The sequence below is a fragment of the Drosophila albomicans genome, chromosome 3 (genome assembly GCF_009650485.2).
Source record: "Drosophila albomicans strain 15112-1751.03 chromosome 3, ASM965048v2, whole genome shotgun sequence".
Classification (NCBI taxonomy): Eukaryota; Metazoa; Arthropoda; class Insecta; order Diptera; family Drosophilidae; genus Drosophila; species Drosophila albomicans.
Genome location: NC_047629.2, coordinates 47,688,388 through 47,699,801, shown reverse-complemented (window position 1 = coordinate 47,699,801; position 11,414 = coordinate 47,688,388). Strand labels below are relative to the sequence as shown.

The following is an 11,414-nucleotide window of genomic DNA, read 5'->3' as shown; positions in this document are numbered from 1 at the left end:
GTCAGCCAAAGCAATTAAGACCCGCAGTAAATAGCCGTTCTAGTATTATTTCTTAAATAAGTTCTACTTGTATGTACCAAAAATCCCGTGCAAAACATAACAAGTTCTGTCGAAAATAATTAAATCTCTATCTATTATAGTCTCTGAGATGTAGGTGTTCATACGAACAGACAGGAATATATATATTCTTTATAGAATCGCAGATGCCTCCTTCTGCCTGTTACATACATTTCCTGGAGACACAAAGTTATAATACCCTTTTACTCTATGGGTAGCGGGTATTCAAATTTCAATATTGTACATTAATAATAAAATGAATTCTACCAAGTGTTCTAACCACATTACATACATATGTACATATCTTACAGTATTCGGATTTCATTCGTTCATTATAATTTACAGCACATCTATAAGTCGTCAAAACATATTATTTATTTTTTAACTTCAATTTTTTTCGTTGCAGTTTGTGGCATGCTCCGAAAAGTCATCTCTGTAAATCTTGAGATTGACGCTGTAGGTGCCAGCTTGCATGTTGTTCCGACTACCGAAATCCTGTTGCTGCCCATGATGAAGTCCCCTCCAGAGGGTTGGTTGGGGCAACGCTTGCCAGGGGTCCACTCCAAGAGTCTGAGACTGAAACTGAGTATGAGGCTGACTCTGACTCTGAGAGCTGACTTGCTTTAGTCTGCTGCCCCACGTTATGGTCGCTACAATGTGCCATAAATTTATGATACTAGTAAAAATGCTCGCCAGTATCTGCTGTAAATGGTAGTCAAACTATCTGTGGTTACCTAAGCCCCCTTCTCCCTCTCCCTATCTTTTCTTCTCTTTGCTGTTTGGCTTGCTTATTGCGGCTGTTACATTATGTTGCCTTTGTTTCTGGTGCGCATTACATGACATCCAGAGTTATATGCAAGCCAAGAAGATGCCATTTAAAAGCAGATAAATAAACTTAATGCCAAACCCAGAGACTGCAATACTTTAGTCGAGAGAAAGAGAGAGGGGGGAGTGTTTGTGGCATACGCAGCCTGCCAAGTGTCGTCTTCGCAAACTACTTTATATTTATGTTGTTGCAAACTCGTCCAACTGTGCGGCGCTACAAAAAGCTGCCGAACATTGCCGCGACACCTGAGACGGAGTTTTACAGCCCAGATGACACCTAAAGGACATTTCTTGCGGTTTCCAGAGGACTTCGGAGAGAAGTTTTACACAAATGCCTAGGAAAACAAGACTCAAAATGTATTCACGTAGTTAAACTTCCATTGAGAGTCATCATATATGTAAGTGTATAAATATATATATATGTATATAAAAATAATTAATAATTTCTTTTCCGTCTAAGTCTATCAGTTAATTTCACCCAACTAGACTTCTGTTGATTAAAGATTGTTAACTAAGTTTATAGCATGATTCTCCATTTATTTTTGCTTTTGAAAATCTCATCTGTTTACTGCAGCTTCCGAAAGTTTCTCCATCTTCCTATGTCGCTTTATTCCCTAAAATAGATAGCTGTATCTTTCCTTGTTTTCTTGAATGTATCAAGGTTGAAAGGTTGTCTCCTTCGGCGTACTTGAATTATCATCCTTCTTCACCTATTATATTCCCAATTCTGCTGCGGTCTTTTCATCATCAACTTTATACTTTTGTTTTTCCTTGATTCTTCACTTTTTTGCTGTTCAATCACCCTGAACGCGATATTTTGATCATCCGCTATACTTTATCTTGCTCCTTCTTCATTTCTTAAAATATATCTCCAACTTTGTGCTTTATACTTTATGATTCATACTTTATCTTACTTTATCTTTATTTTTTTAATACATCGCAAACTCAATATGTTCTTCAAAACCCTAAAATCGATCCTCCTAAATTTCGTTTAGATCCGTTCTTTTAATAATTGTTTTTCGATGATATTTTTCCTTCGACATTTTTGTATGACATTTACCTTGTGCCTTTCCATCTCTCTCAATCACATACTCTATCTACTTCCAACTTTCTTTACCTTCTCTTCTCCAAGCTTGACCCGCATCAAGTATTAAAGTATTCCTTTCAGTCTGCTTGACCATCAGCATTCATCAGCATTTGAAATTCAACGGACCTATTCAAAAAAAAAAAAGAGTTAAAAGAAAGGCGTAATTTCTGCACCCCTATATCATTATGCCAAAAGTATTTCAGCTAAAAACAGTTAAGCGAACGCACAGCGCACAGTCTGGAAATTGGCTTTGCGTGCTGTAAAACAACATTTAGGCACGAAGAGGAGACGTTTGAAGCGACCCTCGCAATAGCGAGCGATAAATACAACGTAGAGCAGAGGAAGCTATAAATAACAATTAATTGTATTATTAAACTAATTCGAATTCAAGAGCAAAAAACAAAGTCGAAAGACGAAAGGCCGTCAGTCATGCAATGATTCTTCTTCGAGCACATACATTTTGATACGATTCGCAAAAGATGCCTGCCTTAGACCCATCTGATCGAGAGGACAGCTAATTTACATTTTGATGCAGCAGCAGCAGCAAAAGTAAAAGTTCGTCGATCCGTTGTTCCTCAAAATTGTGCCCCCGAGGCATTAGGACAGGACAACAGCCAAGAACCGAGCTCAGGGTCTGTGAGCACAATCAATTACTGGAATCGGTCAATGATCAGGAGGCACAGGAGTTTCGAGCTGCCGCAACACGCAAAGCACCCAAATGTGGCACGCAAAACTGATGCAAATAATGACAACAATTAAAGCACAATATAAGGTCGCTACAAGGAAGATTGCAAACAAGAGTTGACAAAGTCCTCGCTGCACAAAAAGATATCATTAAGGTTCCTTCGGACGGCCAATCAAAAAACCTGCAGCTGAGAAGTGGCACTAACTCTGCTTGGGACTTAAGGGTTTAAAGAGAAGTTGTCCTAAAGCAAAATGAGGGTAATGAAACATCCTTTGTTTTTCACTAAGAGAGATATATCTTGTCATCTAGTTGCTTCTCTCAAATGTAGCACAAACTAGATTCTGGTTGGGATTAAAAAGAAAGCATCCATAATCCAAATGAGACTAATAAAGAATCCTCGTCTTTTACTAAGAGGGACTTTAACTAAAATATCTTGTAGGTATTACTAGGTAAAACTGATACCTTCTAGGGATTTAAGGTATATTGCAGAGACTCTTCTCTATATGGAAATAAGACTAATAAAATATCTTCTTGACTAACATATATTCTGTCATTGCAAAATTTCTGCTCTGAAGTATTGCACTAACTGAGTTCTGCTAGGAGTTCCAGATATAACAGAGAAGCTTTCTTAAAGCAAAATAATGGCACGAACTCTATTCTATTCTATATTCTCTAATCTTTACAAAGCATCTCACAACTTCATTTTATGCATATCATTGCAGAAAAACTTCAATAACGAAATTCGACTACTAAACAAAATTTTGACTAATATATCATCTAGCCATTACAGAGCTTCCCTAAAGCAAAGCGAGATCATTAAAAAGAACTGAAGTAAATTATTTTCTAATTATTTAAAAACTATCTATTTCCATATAACATTTCAGAGAAACGTTCCTCTATATCCGCTAGTCATTAAATAGAAGCGTCCCCATAGCGAAGTGAGATATATGAATGTGAAAACATGCTTCACCAAAAACTAGCTATCATCGAAGTAGTATGTAGCTGGCGTGCTTAAAGAATCCTCTCACCATGAGAGAACATCTCCCATTCTCGCTTCCGCCTAACATTCGTTCTCTAAGCATACATTCTTTATTACATTATACTACGAAATGCGGCGACAGTCTTTTCAATGAAGGGTTTAACATAGTTGACATCCGTGTAGACGCCCGCATACTTGGGACTGGCGCAGCTGATGCCAAATGAGACAATGCCGCAGAGTTCGGTGACGCCATCCTTGCGCTTATAGACAAAAGGACCGCCCGAATCGAAAGTGCAAGCATCCTTGGCACCCAAAGCACCAGCACAGAACATACTTTCGGTGATAACCACTGGAAAAATTCAATTAAGAAAACGCAAAACTAATCAACCGTAATTTAGTAGAAGACTTACTTGATTTCTTATAGGTCTTTTTGCATTCGCTCTTTTTGACAATGGGCACCAGCACAGTGCGAATGCTCTGATGAGGTGACGCAGCTTTCGGATCAGTCAGACCCCAGCCGGAGACGCTCAACAGCCGTCCGGCATCGAGACTTGAGTTGCAGAGGGGAATTGTATGAATATTTGGTGCCTCAAGGGGTGTTTCTAGCAGCAACACAGCCACATCCATGTGCATGTTTCGCTCCGTGAACACGGCTGGCGAGACAATGTCCTGTACCTTGGACCGAGTGCCTTCCTCATCGAGACTGGTGACGCCACCCACGGCGACCCATTCGGCTATTATGGAACGTCCTTTGAAACAATGTGCTGCAGACACAACAATGCGAGCTTCTATCAAAGTGCCGCCACAAATAAAATCACCCATATATCGCAGGGAGATCAGATATCCACCCAACTTCTCAATGGTTGTAGCCTCGCCACCGATGACCCGAAGATGAACCTTTGGCGGACCGATGACGTCAGCTAAACCGGGATATTCCTTGAGGGCGTTCTTATACCAATCCTGGCCATGACACTGCGGCAGCAACGATACCAACGATATGAAGCATATGAACAGAGGATCCATGGCAGACTAAGCACAACTTTTGTTATCTAATCCAAAAGCTAATATTTGTTCACCCGTTACATAAACTTGGAACGTAAGCGAGTCGAATGCGAACTTTCGACACAGTTCACAGGGCGACAAAGTCAATTACTTTTAATTGCTGCCAATTGAAAGTGGCGAATGCATTTTCATCAGCGCCAGACTAAGAGAAACTCAAGGGTCGCACTTCGGTGAAGAGCGTGCGTATGTAGTAGATGAGTTTGGGATCCCGATTGCGCACATCTGTTGCCTGTGGATACATCGAGTTGATCAATTGATGCAGATCCGAGTAGTTCTAAAGAGAGAGAAATATTAAACGAGAAGTGAGAATTTGTTGAACCTACGCCAATGTTGCGCCACGTCAGCTGATAGTCCAGTTTGACCTCCTCCAGATCGAGGGAACATGGCTCGGAGACCTCCACAAAAGTCGCATTATCCGGCGTAACCCGAACCGTAACATCAGCGGCATCATTCACATCCTTCGGATTGCGCAAACACAAAACAATATTGCGTCGAGTTGCCAGGCGATTCCAATCGGAGCGATAGAACTTGATCAGCTTGCAGTGCACGGCAAAGGCGTCGTAGATGTGCAGCTCCGTCGACAGATGCTTCTCGCTGAAGTAGCCATTGTCGATGTAAAAGCTGGCATCATGCTTCGCAAATATATTGATGTTCTTATCCACAAAGCGCTGTAGAAATCGAGAAGAAATTCGTGAAGGAAATACAAGGAATTTTAGGTATTAATCTCCTTACCTTACGCAATTCCCGATAGTCCGAAATTGGCTCCTTGATTTCCAAATACTTGACGGGATTTGCGGTATACTGATTGGTGATTTCTGTCACATAGCCACGAATACCGATGTTGGTAATGAACAAGAAAATGCGCACATGGAAGGTATCCAGCGTGAAGACGATCTCGTTGGGACTACCAAAGAAATAGGAGTGAAAACGAAGCAGAATAATCTTTGATAACTTACTGCTCCTCGCTCTGCTGCAGCTTCCAGTCTCGAAATGGAAAGTGCGCATAGCGCTTGTAGGCGAAACCAAAGAGACCCAAGCGATCCGTCTTGATGGTAGCCACGCAGGTCTCCGGATTAAACTGCATATCCACAATGTGCTTGGTTGTCCAGTGCTTGACATTGACCTTTGGCCGCTCCTCTTCGTCGCGCATATTAAAGCTCTTGCCATGACGATATCCAGACGGACTGAGCAGCGAGCCACTGCTTTGCGAACCCTGACTGTCAAAGGAAACCGTATCGTAGGTTGAGACACGACTCCTTGAACCTCGACCGCCTATGTGATAGAGTTTGCTGCCCAGCGTCGAGATGCGCACCGTGCTCTTTGGCTTGCCCGTTATTATAGTCGAAGTGTCGGGCCGTCGCTGACGTCCTGTGACAATATTTTGATCCATCAGACGCATGGGACGTGCGGCGTATTCGTGCTGAATGTTCTCGAGTGTTTGGAGCACGCTGTACAAGGATGGCTTGGACGGATCCGTGGATGCCTCAAAGACTTCGTTCATTTGATCGATTTTCACCACCTTAACCGACACTTCCGAGGCCGAGGATCCTGTAGTCGAGACCTGCTCGTAGAGCACTTTTTCACGCCAATCGAAAATGGGATAAAGACGCTCCGGACCCTGTTGTTTCTCATAGCTCAAGTATTCCGGTTCGTTGGCAACATCCTCGCCCATGCGCTCAATGGCCAAGTTGGCACGCCGTAGAATTTTATTGCCCTTCGAGCGCTCGGCGAACTCGATCATTTTGTCCTGCTTGAACTCCAACGGGAATTTGAACGAGGACAATATGCGGGGCAGACAATGTTTAGTCAGCGCATGCACCTGCATGCTGTTCAGCGGCTTCTCGACCAGCGGAAAGTTGCGCAGCATCACTTCGGGCAGCACACTTGATCGCAGTGCTATCAAATGCAGCGTGGAGCGTTTCGAGGGTCGATACAGATTGTCGGGCATCGAAGTCTTGGGCATGATGCTCGACACTCGAGGCCGGGCAAACCCGTATTGCATATCGTCATCATCTTGCTTCTGCTTCGACTTGCGCGAACTGATTTTTTGGAATGCACTCAAGTCTGCAGTAATCCCCATTATATCCGATCTTTTGCGCGCCGTTTTGCGGCCTTTCTTTTTCTTTGTGCGCGGCTCTTCCGACTCTTCGACGATCTGCACTTCGGGCAGATCTTCGTCGACCATTTCGTCAAGATATTGACATGCCAACGGTTGGCCATAGCGACACAATTGCTTTGGCAGTTGAATGCTTACAAAGAAATAATCAATGTCATCGCCTTCCAGATGTAGATGCATTTTACTCGGTGAATTCGTCGCTTGTGCGAATTGCATTCGAGAGCGATTAATGCTCGCCGACTTTTGACTCCTCGCTGATACCCGAAATGCGAGAGTTGCTCGACTAGCTTGATCATTATCATCAGAATCGTTGCCGTCAAGAAACGCTTGCATATCCTTCAAGGTGTAGAGCAGGCGTTGATCATCGTGAAAGGTTCTGTTGAACGTCGCGAATTCCGTGTGTTTTGGCTTGTGAACAAACGACATGGCAAAGATGCCGCCCAAGATGTTGTAGCGCCTTAAGTTGATCTAGAAACGAGAAAATTTATATAATATCCGATATAAAGAAGCTCTAATTCACTCACTCACTCTAGCCTACAACATAAACTCTAGTTCTAGAAGGCTGCAATCTGTACACATCATAATTTACATAATTTCATCTAGCAATAAGGAATGGGTTTTCGAAGATCATACTCTACATATTATATATTACTTTTATACTTGTATAGGAAGAGTTTATTTTTCTACCATTTTACAATATTTCTTTGAAACTGGGTAACTGAATGACCAATTGGGGAATATTTCAATTAAATGTAAAGTAATAGTGAGCTGTACTTTTTACACAACAAAATCTACATTATTTCATATTGCAATAAGGCAGGGTTTTTGGAGCTCGTTTTCTTTATATCTTACATTATTCTTCTCAATAATCTTGAAAAGATTGGAAGACCCATTTAGTTAAATGTAAATGATTGAACGCTAAACTTTTACATAATTTCATCGTACAATAAGACAGGTTTTTTACAAGTTCTTACTCTATATATAATATATTATATTACTTGTGGTTGTAATTTTTACGTGACGTAATTTACACATTTTGATCGTGAGTAAGACAGATTTTCCAAATATGCACTCTTTAAAAAAAGTAAGCTATGGAGTGAAGTTGTTAATAAGTCCCCAATTAATAGCTTTACTCGCCCTAAATTTTAATTGTAGCATTAGTACTGAACAGAATGTTGTGGCTTGAAAAATTATCAAATTTATTTAGGTCTTTACATATTATTTTAAACACTGTTTGTCCAATAAATTCAACTGTAGCGAATCTATATTTAAGGAACTATCAAATCTCTTGTGATTCAAAAGCATTTACAATATGCAACCTTTTTCTACGAATAGGAAATTCTAAATAAGGTTTAACAACAGCTGTTACAACTGCCACAAATCTCGATACTCGAACATGTGGTTTAATTTAGGAAACCGAATAACCGCCTTCAAGCATGAGATGATGTCCATTGACAAAGCTGGAGCTCTCACTTAGCAAATAGCCAATTGTCTCGACCACTTCGTCCACCTCGCCGAATCGACTCAGAGGTATGCGCTCCAAAAGTGGTTCACTCTTTGCCGGATCTGACCAAATCTGGATTCCCATGGGCGTCATTACAACCGTAGGATTAACAGAGTTAACGCGTATCTTTTGCGGTGCCAACTCTAAGGCCAACGACTTGGTGAGAGAATCAAGAGCTGCCTTCGATGCACCGTAAGCTGCGTGACCATCGAAGCTACGGGATGAGGCCAACGAAGAGACGTTCACAATGGAGGAGGATTCACGAAGTTTGCCGTATCGCAGCAGCGATTGTGTGATGTTAACGACAGCCTTAAAGTTCACTTCGAATATCATATTAATATCCTTTTCGGTCAGCTCTTCGAAGGGTTTGATGATTGCCACGCCCGCATTATTTACCACACCATCGAGCTGAGGTAATTGTGCCAACTCCTGACGCACCGCATTCCAATCGGACAGATCGAGCATCAGTGGTCTAACGTGTTCCTCATCGACCTCGCAAAGCTTTTGCAGCTGCTCCTCCTTACGTGCCACAGCAATGACATTGGCTTCCGATTTGGCCAACTTCTTGACCAGAGCACTGCCAAAGCCGCCTCCAGCTCCAGTCACCAATATCACCTTGTTGCACAGACCGGCCCACATGGTTTAACTTTAGAATTTTCGCACGAATATTTACGTAGAATTTACCCTGATTTTTAACGTTGAAATTTTCAAACTCTAACTGAAAAGTGTAGCAAGTGAAATAAGACAATCAAGTAAATTCTCAATTTTCCTGCACTACTGAGATGAAGGAAACAAATACAAACTTAGGAAGCAGACTGTTAAAACCTCCATCTTTTATTAGGAACTCAAAAATTCGTAAAGCCAAATTCGAAGAAAACAGATAAGTTGAGCTTCTGAAAAAGCTTGCATGATTCCCTAATTAACAAAACAAAAAAGCAAGAAAACTACACTAAAGTGTAAGACTTTTGCTACCCATTTTCAATAAAAGCAAACCAGTGTGGTATTATTCGTAAAATATACCAAATTAGTATTATAATATACTACAACAATCACTATACTACAACTTTAAAAATATACCATTGAATACCAAATATACTAAACTGTCAACCAATAATATATTATCATACAATTTATTCCAATACTCACCTCATCTGGTTTCAAATTGAGATGCACTGGACTCAGATATTGATCAAGAAACTCCTCAAACTCCTGCTGCTCCTGCTCCAGGAACATCTTATAAGGGTCAGGAAATTTACCTTCGGGCAGCGTTTGTGGTTCCTTGGGTGCTTTCAGCTTCTTCAAGACATCTGGATCACCCTTTGCATGCGCTACTTTCGCCTCCAACTCCCTGCCAAGTGAAACTCAGTTCAATTATAAGTAAAATAAGTGAAAGCAGAAGTAGTACCTCATGGTCTCTTCATAGAGTATGGACTTCTGTTCCATGCTGGTGATCATCTGATTCATAATGGACGACTGCATGAGCCACTCATTGATCAGACAGTCTTCAATGTCCGTCATGCCGGCATTCAGTTCGTTTGTGCTCTTGTCAATCACATTCATGAAGCTCTTGGAAAACTCCGAATATGGATCGAAGAAAGTGTGAACGCAGCGTAAAGTTAAATTCTCGCTGAGCACACTTTTGGGAATTTGCACACTGACGCCCACGCAATCCAATTTGGCCACCATCAGCGGTATTCTAGGAAGAAAAGGAAAACACCTTTAATTCAATAATTCATAATAGAATTTATTATGAATAGTTCTAGGTGTTATTCTAGGCAAGAATAATTAATAACGACATTTTCGAATGCATTATGAAATAACTTAATTTAAGCATACTACATAGGTCTTTTCAATTGGAGGACGTTGAATTCACAATTTATAGTTAAAGCTCGACGAGTCCAGAATAAACCTGAGCTAAGAAAAATTACGGATAAAATGCATCCAGTTAAACAAATTTCTGTTCCTTCTTATTAAATACATTGTTAATTTACCCATTTACTTTGCGAGTAAAATAAGTATAAAAAGACTTTAATAGAGCTTACTCCAAGTAGTCGAGACGCAAGGGCACATCGCGTAGCCACCAGACTTGAAAGTTATAATTAATACTCTGATAGCAATAGCTCTCCATGATGCCATCAAATGAGCTGCGAATAAGTTTTGCATAATATTAAGTATACAACGTGTATGCGCACTCTCACTCACGTCTTGTAGGAATCGGGTGAGCACATGATGCGATAAGTTAATTTATCGAACAGCAAGTCAATCTCTCGACTCAACTCGCTGCTAATCTATATAAATAACTGTAATATATAAATCTCTTAACTGTATACTAACCACTCACTTGGGTTATTTCAAGCGCTCTATCAGCGGGTATTTGCTCTAGCTCAAACTCACAATCCAACAGTTGTTCAATGCGCTCCCAAGTTGCAAGAATGCGTTGCACAGCCACGTCATAGAGCTTGCCAATATTCGGACGCAGTTGCTGCTCGAGCACTTTGCGTGTCAAATCTGGAGCATCAATATCCTGTGTGAGGACGCTGCGCTCATTAACCGACAAAGCCCAATTCACCACAGACATCTCATCGCGCCACTCGGTGTGTCGTATTTCGGCAATGAACGATCGCAACTCGGGCGGATTGTGAGCCCGTGGCAAACCATCACAGTTCACATAGCGATTCCAGTGCTCCTGCTTTCTCTGCAGCTTCACCAAATCTTGATAGTCCTCAATGGACTCTGTAAAAAAATAAAGAAATTTAGTTTAGAAAACCACTATTAATTTGACAAACTTACCTATGATAAAACCTGCACAGATCCTGACGTCCTGTATGCGCTGTTGATGACGTTGCTCCCTCGCCAGCCACTCGGCCTCCGAGACAAAGGACATCGCACTTGATTCGACGACTTGTTTTCCATCTGTATTTGCCACAATTACTTGGGTGCGTTTCTTTTTAACCATTCTTTTTTTTTAAGTTTACTCAATATATTTTTTTTTTTTTTTTACATTAACATTTAAGAGTGTTTGTGTGTGCGTGTGTGTTGCATGCAAGTGTTGTAGAAATTGTAATTGGAAAACTGACAAATTTATCGGAGTAGTACAAC

The 11,414-nt window shown here is 41.1% G+C and overlaps 3 protein-coding genes across 3 annotated transcripts; all 3 read right to left on the bottom strand.

Moving 5' to 3' along the window:
- Positions 1-3,724: 3,724 nt before the first annotated feature.
- Positions 3,725-4,658, bottom strand: LOC117568171 (seminase). The gene is made up of 2 exons (XM_034248604.2): positions 4,044-4,658; positions 3,725-3,982 (listed from the first exon to the last, which is right to left on the bottom strand). Exons 1-2 carry the CDS (start codon positions 4,654-4,656, stop codon positions 3,747-3,749), a joined length of 849 nt encoding a protein of 282 aa, XP_034104495.1. The 5' UTR covers positions 4,657-4,658; the 3' UTR covers positions 3,725-3,746.
- Positions 4,659-4,825: 167 nt separating this feature from the next.
- LOC117568169 (uncharacterized) lies at positions 4,826-11,409 on the bottom strand. Its single transcript, XM_034248602.2, has 10 exons — positions 11,106-11,409; positions 10,657-11,048; positions 10,518-10,603; positions 10,358-10,459; positions 9,721-10,011; positions 9,462-9,663; positions 5,652-7,279; positions 5,428-5,599; positions 5,019-5,363; positions 4,826-4,969 (listed from the first exon to the last, which is right to left on the bottom strand). The coding sequence occupies exons 1-10, from the start codon at positions 11,269-11,271 to the stop codon at positions 4,838-4,840; spliced, it is 3,516 nt and encodes a 1,171-aa protein (XP_034104493.1). The 5' UTR covers positions 11,272-11,409; the 3' UTR covers positions 4,826-4,837.
- Positions 7,987-9,045, bottom strand: LOC117568173 (L-xylulose reductase-like). Its single transcript, XM_034248605.2, has one exon. The coding sequence runs from the start codon at positions 8,952-8,954 to the stop codon at positions 8,220-8,222; it is 735 nt and encodes a 244-aa protein (XP_034104496.1). The 5' UTR covers positions 8,955-9,045; the 3' UTR covers positions 7,987-8,219.
- Positions 11,410-11,414: the final 5 nt, after the last annotated feature.